Below are 13,475 nucleotides of genomic sequence, written 5' to 3' on the forward strand. Positions count from 1 at the left end.
TGAAAGCTTGTATTATATATGTATGAATTAAATTCGACATCTGATTACATATCAAGTTTGTGGCTCCAATAGGATGTATGTTGGATATCTAAGCTAAAGAGGGGGATAGGTGGGAACCAGAGTAGTTAATTCTGAGTGGGGTGTGGCTGGGTGATAAGTGTAACTATAAATAGTACTCTACCTGTAAAGTTTTCTACTGTTTGTAGAAGCTGATAAACTACACCGGATTTTAAGTGTCTCAGTATGCTTTTGCTCTATTTTTCTGTTGAAAGGGTTGACCAAGCTGGTGTGATTTGTAAACAGGAAGGAATTTTTCGAGTTAACTGCATGGACTGTCTGGATCGTACCAATGTTGTGCAGGCTGCTATTGCAAGGGTGGTCATGGAACAGCAGGCATGTATAACTAATGTACTTTTTCAAGTGCTGAGTACCTCAGAACTTGTTATTCACAGGGAAACCTGTGTGTTTGAAAAATACTAAACTAATCTCTACTGAAAAGGATCTTTGCAAACTACTTGGAGAGTTATGAAGCTGAAAGTAATATGTACAACTAAAATAACTTGAAATAATTCTAAAAGAGGGATGCCTAGTGTCCTCCGTCAGAGAGTGACTGTGTCCACATCTTAGAGAGGATTCTCTTGTTTTGATTTAGCCATCTTAAATTATGCAGTAATAAAAATTTTAAAAACAACCCTCCCCTGCCCACCTCCCCCCCCAATAAATCCCTTCCCCATATGAGATGTTAAAGGACCAAAATCTAACTAGAAGTTGGATGCTATTTTAGCTACTTTGAAGTGAAATACTGTGGTGCAGCAGGTAGGGAGATTAGTTGTCTCTTCTGTATGTAGAGGAATAACTAATTCACGATGTAAATACCCCAGATGGCTGACTACTGTGCTCTGGAATAGTTCTCTCTGCATAGAGAAGGCATTTCGAAGCAGGCTGAGAGTCTTTCCTTTAGTCTTCCTCCTCTTTGCCCTGCACCCCATTTGCTTTTTTGATATAGAAGCTCAGTGATGATTGTCTTCCCTCGTGAAGGCTTAATAGTACTGTAACTGAAACTTTGAAGCCTCAGTTACTGCCCAGCCAAAAATGAACAAATCTGACTATGCTTAGAGTGAAGGATAAGGATGAAGTGGGCCCTTCATTAGGGTGAAAAATGAATGGCTCTAATTGTTGTATCTGGCAGTTCCTGTCTGTCATCTGCTTTTATGAACTCCCAACATAGAAAAAAGTACTGGGGATGAAGGGTGGCACCAGCAATCCCACAGCTGTTACTTTAGAATAGGATTTCTGTATATGTTAAATCTGGGTCCAAAGGCAGCCTTTTAAAATCAAGAGTTACATAGATATTTTTTTTTTGTGAAGGACTTCAGTAATCATTGCTATAGTATTAGCTTGTGATCATTCTTGTATTATAGCTGAAGTACTTTGGAATCAATTCGTAACTGAGAAATGCCCTAAGCATTGGAAGGTGACTGGCATAAAGTGGAAGACTGAGAGTTACAGGTGCCTTACCTTTGTACTTCCTTAGAACCATAGGACTTGTTTCTCTTGGCTAGAAACTTGATAGGGCTTTCAAAGTCAATGAACGGACTTGTATCCATTTTCATCTAACTTGCAAAGAGTGCTTGAGCATTTTTTATTGGTTGTAAATTGAGGTTTGCCTATGACTTAGTCCAAGTTATTCCTGCAGTTGGCCTAACATTCAGTGACTACACTGCAGTTATGTTATTGGCTTTACCAATTTAGTGTGTGTAAAGACTAAAGCTTGTATTGTACCTGAGACTTATCTTGGGAAAACTTAAGTACCGGTTGTTCTGAAGAGTAAGATATCTTACATTCAGTATCAGTGTTAAACAGTAACTGTCCAAAATGCACAAGCATTAATAATAAACACAAAATATGAAGTCGTTTTAAGGTTTTATTTTGGGGAAGCATTAAAGTTGAAGATGGAGCCAATATGCTTGCTTTAGTGTCTAGAAGCAGAAGATTAAGAATCTGGTGTGCTTTTTCTTATAACTGGAAAGAGATTCTATCTATTTTCAGACCTTTTGAGGTCATGAATGCCTTTGCAATAGAAGACATTAACTTGTTTATCCATGTTAAAATTCTGTGATGTCTGTTCTTTTGATGTTTCTATTTTCTGTAGAGAACTATTTCCCATATCTTGAGTAATCTAGAGTAACTTGCCTGCCTTCAGCTAATTTTTTTGAAGATTGACTCCTACATCCATAACTAATATATTACTGCTGTGTCCAGTGATATGGTGTTTAACAATGAATTAGTGATTAATTGTTAACAAATAATCTGACAAATTAGCAGAATTGGTTCCTTTTCCAGATCATATAAAATGCAACAATTAAATGCTTGGCAAGTGTTCCCATTTTCTTTATCAAGCTCTGTTATTGAGAATGATTTTTTATTTTTTTATTTTGAACCTTATATTAATGTGTACGTCAAATTTCAGCTCAAAAAACTAGGTGTGATGCCACCAGAACAGCCTTTGCCAGTAAAATGCAATAGAATCTACCAGATAATATGGGCGAACAACGGAGATGCCATAAGCCGGCAGTATGCTGGCACAGCAGCCTTAAAGGTAAAGAGTGTTACCTGTTGTGATGATTAGTATGTTACGTTACAGGTTTTATGTCCAATGGAGAACTCTTGTGTATGTAACAAAGTTAGCCTAATATTCTGCATGTTTTTGTCTTGGAGATACGAGGCCTTTCAATAGAAGAATATTGTATATCACACTGAGTGTGAATTGGAGAAGACTTGAGTGTCCAGGTGTCCTATGGCAGTGCTGGCTGTATTTTAACTTAATTCTGTTAGTTTCATGTCTAGATACAAAGCACAGCTGACCTAAGAGTTTAAGATCTATATTAAGCATTACTTTTAATGCAATTTAAACATGGCTATAGTACAGTTACAGTACTTAAAAAAAAAAAAAATACTCTGAAGGACTGAAGATCAGGATATGTAGGTAGCAGGGTGATATTAATTAGTTGCAATGCAGTCTGTCTACCAAGATCAGAAATCAGGCATGAAAATCCTTACTGTTCACTCCTGCTGCTTTGAAAAGTTATAGAATTTGAGCTACTTTCTGTGTGTATAGTCACTGGCAGAACAATTTTTAGTATTCATGGTATTTGGCATTGGAAAAACCTTTACAGTGGAAATGCTTAACACTTATCTCTTTAAGTCTCGCTACTGAACTTTGATTAGTCTATTACATTAATATTTTTAAAATTATAAGGCTGAGCCTGACACACTTGTCTTGATTGTGAATATTTAACTTTAAATCTGAAGCACAGAACTCAATTTATAGATCTAAATTTTCAGCCATTCTGCTTCAAGATTTCTGTACTCACAGTTGAGGTTCATGGATTGAAGTATCAAACAAAATAAATTTAAGCGTGTTGTTTCACTTTCAAATTAAGTGTTCTTCGTAGTAGTTGGTGTGGCTTTTACAACTGCTCTGTGCCAATGCTCAGAGAGTCTCTGAAAATAGAGTCCTCTAATGAAGTGTAACTACCAAAACTGCTTTTTATTCAAATTCTAAGCCTTCTGTGGTCTAGAGACTTTCTTTTGTTTCTGAGCTTGTGAGGATATGTACTATTTTCTTTCAGTATGTTATGCTTGTCTTGTTTTGGTAGCAGAAGCAGAGAAGATGAAAACCATTTTTCAGTAAGCTCCAGTCTTCCCCATTGTTCCAGTAGCATTCCTTTTACATTAAAGGCCAAAAAATAAGGTGGTGGGGTTGGTTTTTTTTTGTTTTTTTTGTATTCAAGCATCCTAGTGACTCATGTCTTGAAAGTTCTGCTTTGTTAGCTGGCATGTATGTCCAGATTACTGCTTTCCATTAGGACTTCACATACAGTCACGTCTGTCAAAAGCATAAGATTCCCTGCAGAGTTAAACAATGCCATGAGAAATAGATGCTCTTTGAAAATCAATATTTTCAACTTCTATATGAAATAGTTACTTGAACATAATTTCTGATTTGTCATCTATTCAGTTCTAAATTTCAGAATTCCAAAGCTTTTGAGCTGAGATTGCTATGTCAAAGTTGCATATGTGCATGATTCATGTGTTCTTTTTAACAGGGTGACTTCACAAGGACTGGTGAAAGAAAGTTGGCAGGGGTAATGAAGGATGGAGTTAATTCTGCAAACAGATACTACTTGAACCGTTTCAGGGATGCTTATAGGCAAGCAGTCATAGGTAAGAATACAATTTCAACTAAGCTGAACTATGGTATTTAGAAAAGTATATTAAAGTCATCTTGGCTTTATCCTTCTGATGGATTTTCTTTTTTTCTGAGGCCTAAAAGGAACTTGAGTGGATATAATGTTCATGTATATGTAGTGGACACCATGTGCAACAGTCATTCTCTATTTGGAAACTAAACAACACTCAATTCAGAAGGATTACATGCAGTGTAACTAATTGTAGAATTTGCTTCTAACTTCATTTCAGCATTAACTGTCTTGTAAGATCTCTTTTTTTAGACAAAGTTAAATTTGTGTAGCATGTGTTTCTCAAAATGGTAAGTTGACTCTTGCTTTTCACTGAGAAAATAGTGTTATACCTACTGAGTTTTCAGTTTCAGGCAATGTTCTATTCAAAGTTTTTCAAGAGTATATTCAAATATGAAACATTTGGAAGGAATTTACAAAGTAATCAATAGACTATTGCTGTATATCACTTTTAACTGTTGGTTTGTTGTTTGGTGTTTTTGTGGATTTTTATTTAGATTTGATGCAGGGTATCCCTGTAACAGAGGATCTTTACTCCATATTTACAAAAGAGAAAGAGCATGAAGCTCTGCACAAGGAGAACCTGAGGAGCCATCAGGAATTGATCAGCCAGCTGTTGCAGAGCTACATGAAACTGCTCTTACCAGATGATGAAAAATTCCATGGAGGATGGGCGCTTATTGACTGTGACCCAAGGTTTGCTGAATAAAGTCTTAATTGATCAGCTGCTACTATGACACCTCTGTTAATTACTACTGATGTTAAATGATTTTGATAGCTAATGTGTTAACAGAATACAAGTGGGCAGTTTTGTAGAATGACAAGAGTCCCCGAAGGGATTGAACACTTGTAATTGTAAAAGAAAAGGGCCTCTAAACATGTGCTTTCCCCAAAGTTCCATAAAAATGGTGCATGCTGAAGTTACCTTTGAGACATCACCTGGAATTGCATGCATTCAGTTAATATTGCCAAAATGTGCTAGGTGCTGTGAAGAGAACTTCTAACCACCCTTAGTTCTAGAAGGGGCTGTTTGAGGAACTGTTGTTCCGTATTGCTTTATAGGGAAAGTGTAATTTGACTTCAAAGCCATATCTGATAAGATTAAATTCTTGTATAATGAGTTAGTAGTAGGAAAGCCTAGATTTCTCTTCATGAAAGTAGCGAGCATGAATTCCAACTTTACTGATAAGACTCCTTATCAAGTTCAGAGTTCACTAACTTGTAAAGGAAAAATAGTGGTTAGATCTTCTGCAGTTTAAACTTCAGCATCTAAAAATAGCAAAGCAGGATGTTATGATAGCTATTTAAAGCACCAACTCATCACCTTAACTGAGTCTGAGATATTTTTCCATTTCTTAGTTAGCATTTTTAATAGCTTGTGGGTTTTCTATTTATTTTTGGACCTGCTGCTGCCCTATTTGAGCTATTAGGTAACTCCAGCTTTGAGAGAGACAATGTTGCTTACATGGATCTACTTATTGTATGGTAAGTCTAATGACACATTGTGTTTTGGCTTGTGAAGTGTCTCACCTAACCTGTTTTTTCAGTGGCTGTGAAGAGGTAGCAGCATCACACAAGATAACATACCATAACTGAAACTTCTTGTTGTAATGTGCCTTCAGTTGTAGAAGAGTGTTCCTAAAATACACTGGGGATGGGTTACAGCTGTGCAAATAAAACCTTCTCCCTGTATTCATTCTTCTTCTTCCTCTTCCTTAGTCTTATTGATGCCACTCATAAGGATGTGGATGTTCTGCTGTTACTTTCTAATTCTGCCTACTACGTGGCCTAGTAAGTTACCACTTTCTCTTACTATGTGTAGTTTATTTCTAGAAGCTTTGTTTTAGATCAGTAGGAAGCATTAAATTCTGATTCTTTTTTTCTAGTTATGATGATGAAATCGACAAGGTGAATCAGTACCAAAGGTTAAGTCTTGAAGCTCTGGAAAAAATAGAAATAGGTAAGAATGTAGTCACCATGTATCTTTTTTTGAATACTCTTAACGATAGCTTGAGCACTTATCAAAGCATCCTACAAACACATTGAAATGGCGAGCCTCAATGTATTGCATATATCCTGTGTAGCCCACCATAGGTAGAAATGTACTCTCTGGCTGATGAACGGATGTGAGTTGAGTCTGTGTTCTCTCACAGTCCTGTTTTTTGCTACTGCTCGAAATGGAAACTTTGATCATTGGTAGGGTCCTAAAATTTCCTCTCTTTAAAAGGTCTTAAAACCATGGATTCATCAAACAAATGTCATTTATCCAATGGCAGCAACAATTTGATCAACTTCTATAATGAATCACAGGTTTGTGCATTCAATGCACTCTTTCTTTGATACAAATACTGTCAGCTGGTTCTGAATTGTACTTTAGATCTGTTTCATAGCTTTTATCACACTTTGAGAAGAGTTTTAAAGAAACATGCTATTATGAAATCACCTTGTTATGCTGATTTTATTGACTAAAAAATGTAACATCTGCAATCTAAATCCAGCATTTTCTGCTGAAAGTATTAAAGATGTGATATCTTTGACTTTACAGATGAGAAGTCTTCCAGTTGGAGAGAAGGGAGGGAAATTTTGTGGTCCCCAATGTGTGGCCCCCCCCAACCGATAGAGTTTAATCCTCTGTTACACAACACAGTGATTTCATTATCTCCTTACTGTAACTTTCACTATGTCTGTGCAATTTCTAAGAGTTCAGTGGAAAGGTCTCTCTCACTTGTGTATTGTGGAGATCTGTAATACATCCTGATGTGCAGAATATTGTTGAAACATCTTGACCGAATACTTTATAAAAACGAACCCCTCCATGCTGTTTAATGATACAGATATGTTGCAGTGCATGGAGGAGTTGAAGTACTTGGTCTAAATCTTGAAACTTACATTGCTTCCACTTGGTAAAAATATATTAGCTTTCCCTTTAATCCTTGCAGGAGCATACCCTGAAACACAGGATGTAATAGGTGTAGAATTTGTTTTCTTCTATTTGAAAGGGTGATCTGTAATAAACAATTAGGCTGGGTTATACTAGACATATACAGGGAGTCTAATTGCTTTTTGTAAATAATCAATTGTTTAGTTATTGTGAAAAACTTATTTAAAATGTCTATCCTACTCTAAAGAAAACGTGAAGCTTTTTATGCTGAAAAAGATTGTCAACACTTGCATATGTTTAGGTACAGTCTCTGCAATATCTTTTTCAGTGTTTGTTTGAAGAAGTTTTCTAACCTCCTGGCTTATTTCTCAGGGCCAGAGCCTACTCTCTTTGGCAAACCCAAGTTCTCTTGCATGAGGCTGCATTACAAATACAAAGAAATGAGTGGATATTTTCACACTCTTAGAGCTGTGGTACGCAACCCAGAAGAAGATGGAAAAGGTTTGTTTCATGTGTAAAAGTTTTATACGTAAAAGTGTCTTCAGTATACCAGTGTGTCTCTAGGAAACATTTTTTCCATTGCTCTCAAAATAACTTCTGAAGGAGGATAAATTTTAATATAATCTAGGTGTGTGGGGTGGGGAACCAACAAAAAAAAGCCCTGTATGTGGCTTCCTGCATGAACACTAGGATGTTACAGTTTTAATGCAAGAAGAAGAAGTTTCAGATATGGCTTTAAAGCAACATGTCTCCCTAGAATTGAGACATTTCCATGTCCAGATCTTTACTGCTCCAAAACAGGATAAAACAAACCTAAAATTAGCTCCTAAAGAGCAGAAGAAATGGATTTATTTAGTGAAATCAATGCCTAAAAATGTTCTTGCTTGTTGTTTAACTGAATTAACACTAATAAGGGAAAAATATCACTTCTTACCTGGAGCACTGAGTTTTTTTCAACAAGGATTAAAATAAATATAATTGCTTCTCTTCCTTCTACAAATGATGAATTGTGGCAGTGATTCACTTACACCCACTATTTAGGGCTTAAGGAGAGTCTATTCTTGACATTTACTTTGTAAGCTTTAAATCAGAATTGCAACTTGTTAGGGTGCAACTATTCTGTAGCATAAAAGAAAAAAACAACCAACAAAACTAAACAAATTTAATTATGTTAAAATTAGACTGATTTCTCTGTACATTTTGGAATATGGGGTTTTAAGGGTTTTTTAAGGGTCTGACAGGCTGCTACTTGGATTTCAGACACGCTTCAGTGCATTGCAGAAATGCTGAGAATCACAAAGCAAGCAATGGGATTAGATGTGCCCATTATTGAGAAAAAGCTAGAGAGGTGAGTACTTAAATGATGTGAACCTTCTGTGTCCTACTTTTGCTCTCTTCGCAGTGGCTAAGAGTACGTGGCAACAGTCATACACGCAATGCCTAGAAGAAATGTCTGTATCTAGCTACTGTGCTAGGAGTTAATTTGTTTGTATGCTGCTTCCAGTAATAACTGTCTGCAGGTGCCTACCTAAAAGTATAAGCAAGAATACTATTTTATACATGTGTGCTTATAGGCAATATACACTACCAAATGTAAATAATGTACTGCAGATCAGATGGTTCGTGATTAGTTTGTCAAATTTAATTTTTCCTACTTGAACTTAATGCCTGCTTCTGTAGTAGGAGGGCAACCTGTGGAGTGTAAATCTGGTTTGGATTCCACTGCAGTTGGATGTTTAACAAATCCAGATAACGTTACAGGTCTTGTGTGAAGAAATGGCTGAAGTTAAACTTCTGAACTCCCATGTGTTAGTCAAAATGGCACAGAACTTGTTGTTTCGCAAGCCCATTAAGAGAAGGCATGTGAAAGCATAGTTGAGAATTAAAAGTACTTACTAGAATTTTTTAGATGGTTTTCTCTAGTAAGTCAATTGTCTATAATTGAACAGAAGTAACCTTTATCTACAAATATCGGTGAGGTGTTAATGGTGGGGAAATCATTTACAAAAGACAATGGAGTAGAAATAAGAGGATGGCTAGCTGAAGTTTAGCATGCTTTACCAGTTCAAGTGTGATCTATTGCATTATTTTGGATCCTTACAACTCAGACTGTATGAACTACTAGAAAACATGTGTAGCACAACTGTAAACTGTCAAACGAAAACTATTAGGGCATGTATTTAAAAAACTTTCTTCTGCATTTGACTATTGGGCTACTATTTCAGCTTCTTTTCCCAGCTGAGTAGAAAGTACAGCAAGAAAATCTTGCTCTTTACAGATTATGAAGACTGAAAATTTGCTAAATCTGGCTACTGAGTACAGCATACACAAAGGCAGGGTTACCAAATATAGAGAATTCAAATCCAGTTTCAGCTAAAACTAAAATGCCTGCAGAAGCTTACTTTTCCTTTTGTTTGGCTACCATTCTGTATCAACCTTCCTTTGTTTTTGTTGTTTTGAATTTGGTTAGCTTATATGTGTACAATTACATAAGGAAAGGATAACTTAGTAACAAAAATGTGCATCTCTCTTATGGAAGTAGACCGGAAGCTGGTAACTGCTTGCTGTTTATAAATGAGACTGCATTGACTGTACACTAGAGACTTTTTCTTTTTTCTTCCAGGAAGAGCAGTAAACCTCATGAAGACATCATTGGCATTCGGTCTCAGAACAGAGGGTCCTTGGCCCAAGGCAAGAATTACTTACTGAGCAAGTTCTCATCTCTCAATCAAAAAGTGAAACAAACCAAGTCCAATGTAAACATCAGCAATCTTCGGAAGTTAGGCAGCTTTACCAAACCTGAAGTGAAAGTCAATTTTTTAAAACCAAATTTGAAAGTGAATCTTTGGAAATCAGATAGTAGCCTTGAAACTTTAGAGAATCCAGTGGTAGATACTAAAGTCCATACTGAGTCTGATACAGAAGTATCAGATAATGATTCATTCCACTCTGATGACTTCCTGACCAATTCTAAATCTGATGAGGACACCCAGCTAACTGACTCTCTAGAGAACATAGGGCAGACAGACTACGTGCTGCCTAGCTGTGGTATCATTGCCTCAGCTCCACGGCTGGGCAGTCGGTCCCAGTCTATAAGCAGCACTGACATGAACATTAGCATTCATGTTCCCTCCGAGATCCACGTCTCTCAGGCTAGCCGGTCTGACTGTGAAGACGTACCCATGCCTTCTGCTGACAGCATGGAGTTGGAATTTGCTAAGCCTATTGATGTGTATTGCCAGAGGTTTGTGCACGATGCTCAGAATAAGATGTCAGAGGTTTTGGAGGCTGAGGCTGGTTCTCAAGAGCCCCATCACATAATACATCAAACTAGCAATAATACATCTAAGAAGGCAGAAACCAAGGGTGAAGCCATCAGAGACATTCCTTCCAGGCCATCAAAGTTGGATGTACAGTCTTCTGAGCCAAATCCTCAGCTCTTAGCTGTTGGTGGGACTGACTTCACTAAATCTCATAAAAGCCCAGGATCTGTATCTGGTAACCTTGAGACTGGACTCCACATGACTCCTTCTCCAGCTGACAGTAGCAGCAGCAGAGCTGTATCTCCTTTTGCTAAAATTCGCAGTTCCATGGTCCAGGTTGCTAACATCACGCAAGCAGGATTGACTCAAGGGATTAATTTTGCTGTTGCAAAGGTCCAGAAGAGTCCTGCAGAACCAGAAGCTATAAATGAAATCAAACAAAAAGAACTGAAAGAAATGTTTACACAATGCCAGACACGAATAATTCAAATCTAGTTGCTAATTGAGGAAGTGTTCTTCTAGTTGTGGCTTTTAATACAATACTAAAAAAATGATGTCAGGACTCATTGTGGCATGAACTGCTACTGAATACTGGGATCAATAATATAGATAACTTGTTTACAGGAAGTGAGAGATGCAAATGAATTTGGTTCTGACCAAGCTTCAGAATTCCCTCAGGCAGCTGAGACAAAAGAATGGTAAACTGTATTTAAACAGGTAGCTTAGACACTGGGATTTAATAAGCATGCTGTCTATCTTAAATGTGTTGCACAGTTATTTTTGGAGACTAATTTTGTAGCTCTTCTGACTTATGTAGAAAGTATTTATACTAAAAAGGTGATACTGTACTTCTATGACCTTACTTACCTTGCACTGCACCAGCAAAATAACTTACCAGTAAATTACATTTTATTTATTTTTGGACTGGTGTTTTTACTTGTTTCCATTGAAGTTTTAGATGCAGCTTTCTATGAATCGTGCCTCTACAATGGGAATTGATGCGGTTTTGTTGAATTTCATTATGTTAACCAGAAAGTAAGATTTCTTTTTGCTGTCCTTTTCTTTCCACACACCCTGGGACACTTTCAGTAAAGATAAAGCATATAGATCCAATCTGAAATATCCATGATCCTGCAGTGCAAATTTAGTTTGTAGATTATTTTTTTCTCACTTGTTTTGGGGTGAGGGGAAATGGAGCAAATGTCCTCTAATTGTCTTGCCCATGCTAAAGCTACTTCCTTTTTTCTGAATTCCACACACTGGCAATTTGCTCTAATTTTTTTTGTCTCTGTGTAAAGCAAGACAAGCCAGATACCTGACCTTCAGGCATTGTGTCCCTCTGTGCTATGACTTTTTTAAAACTGTATTCTAACTGTTCAGATGCAAATAACTTCTAAAACAGAAGGTGAGTGTACTGTTTCATAAAATCAATGTTGCATTAGAGCATTGTTGTCAGTATCTAATCAAAACCAAATTCATTACCAGCTCGAGCTTTGCATACTTGCAGGATAAGGCTAAGCATTGGATAACAAACCCCCCTTATCTATGTGTGTCAAAAGATGAAATCTATCTGAATTACTCTTCCCAGAAATGCCTTGCCATGCCATTCTAGTGTAGGACATATCCAAAAGCTACTGTAAAGCAGGATCTTACTATGCTGTGGTTTGTAACTATAACCACCATTCTAGACCCAGTGCCTCTGTGTTCTAGTCCGTGTACTGTAGGTAGGCTGCACGTGGTGTTCCAAGAAAATAGTGTCATATGGGTAGGGTAGTACTGTGTCTTAGGACTTCCAGTGTGTCTGAAATAAATGATTATCATCTACCCTGATGGTCTGAAACGTTGATAAACAAATTTTGATTTATTTATTTGTTTTATTAAAGTGATGTGGGTTTGGGTTTTTCAAGTGTCTATACTTGTGGCTATATTTAAAATTAAACTACTACTGTATTTTAATGTGAGCAATATACATGAGATATTTTAATAAAAAAAGTGGAATCAGAAGACTGTTTTTGGCATGTGATCTTAAGGGACATGGTACTCCAGGGCTGTGGGGTGTCTTGACTTTCTCTGGTTTAAGAGTCACAGAATGGTTGCAGTCGGAAGGGACTGCTGGAGGTCTAGTCCAACCCCCTGTTCAAGCAGGGCCACCTGGGGCTAGTTCTCCAATATCTATGAAATAGTGGAGATAGATAGTCTCAAATAATCCATGGCCATATGCATAAAGCCATCCTCTAAGCAGCACTGAAAGATAATCTTGCAAGAAACTATCCTTTCCAGCCAGGCTGCCTTTTGAAGAGAGGCTTCCTTTCCTTCCTCTATTTGTTCAGTTGCTTCACTTCCTATTAATGTAGCACAAGTCAGATGAAACCATGAATATTCACTTTAGTGTTCAAAAACAGAAATAAGCTATAAGTGATTTGAAAGAGTGTCACACTTGGCTCAAGTTTAAGATACAGGAAAATTGTTTATCATAAAAACACTCAAATTATTATTAGTGTGCAGAGGTGAAAAGGACAGTTTCAGATCTGCTGTTGCAGCAAAAAACAATGACTGACATGCTTAGAATAGGAACAAGTCCAGTAAAAAAGGGGGTTCCTGTTCACATAATCTCAATAGTGCTTTCCCATAAAGTAAAGGTGGCTATCAGCTTAACATAAATTTAGCAGAAGCCTTTTTTGGGGGTCAGAAAAGGATTAATTGAAGCAAAATCTAGAATTAGCTCTATCACTGACTCTTGCATGCTGGTTCCACAAGGACAGCCCTACTTCTATATTGTCTGTCTGGATTACTCCAACTGGTTTAATGTTTCACTACCTATTTAACAAGGGTGGATTAAACGAGTTCTGTGAGTCATATTAGGGGCAGTATGTCCTCTGAAAACAAGCTCAAACTGTACAGTATAAGATATATAGAGACCATTCTTAATGCTTAATTGATATTATTCAAACAATTTCAACACACTGCAGTACTGATAATGCAGAAGGTAAGATGTTTTGGATAAGTATGTGAGTATCACCAATTCTCCAGTTAATGCTGCCTCCCCCCCCCCCCCCCAAAAAACCAGTT

The 13,475-nt window shown here is 37.1% G+C and overlaps 1 protein-coding gene across 2 annotated transcripts in view; it reads left to right on the top strand.

The window, feature by feature from the left end:
* Window positions 1-12,410, top strand: part of INPP5F (inositol polyphosphate-5-phosphatase F) — a 46,612-nt gene extending 34,202 nt beyond the window's left edge. For both annotated transcript variants that reach the window (XM_069797105.1, XM_069797106.1), the window contains 9 exons: window positions 273-393; window positions 2,471-2,599; window positions 4,110-4,227; window positions 4,760-4,958; window positions 5,982-6,053; window positions 6,149-6,222; window positions 7,516-7,644; window positions 8,404-8,491; window positions 9,767-12,410. In XM_069797105.1, coding sequence (XP_069653206.1) covers window positions 273-393; window positions 2,471-2,599; window positions 4,110-4,227; window positions 4,760-4,958; window positions 5,982-6,053; window positions 6,149-6,222; window positions 7,516-7,644; window positions 8,404-8,491; window positions 9,767-10,901 — 2,065 coding nt within the window. In that variant the 3' untranslated portion in view covers window positions 10,902-12,410. The remainder of the gene's footprint in view (window positions 1-272; window positions 394-2,470; window positions 2,600-4,109; window positions 4,228-4,759; window positions 4,959-5,981; window positions 6,054-6,148; window positions 6,223-7,515; window positions 7,645-8,403; window positions 8,492-9,766) is intronic.
* Window positions 12,411-13,475: the final 1,065 nt, after the last annotated feature.

This window comes from Haliaeetus albicilla, chromosome 11, assembly GCF_947461875.1.
Source record: "Haliaeetus albicilla chromosome 11, bHalAlb1.1, whole genome shotgun sequence".
Classification (NCBI taxonomy): Eukaryota; Metazoa; Chordata; class Aves; order Accipitriformes; family Accipitridae; genus Haliaeetus; species Haliaeetus albicilla.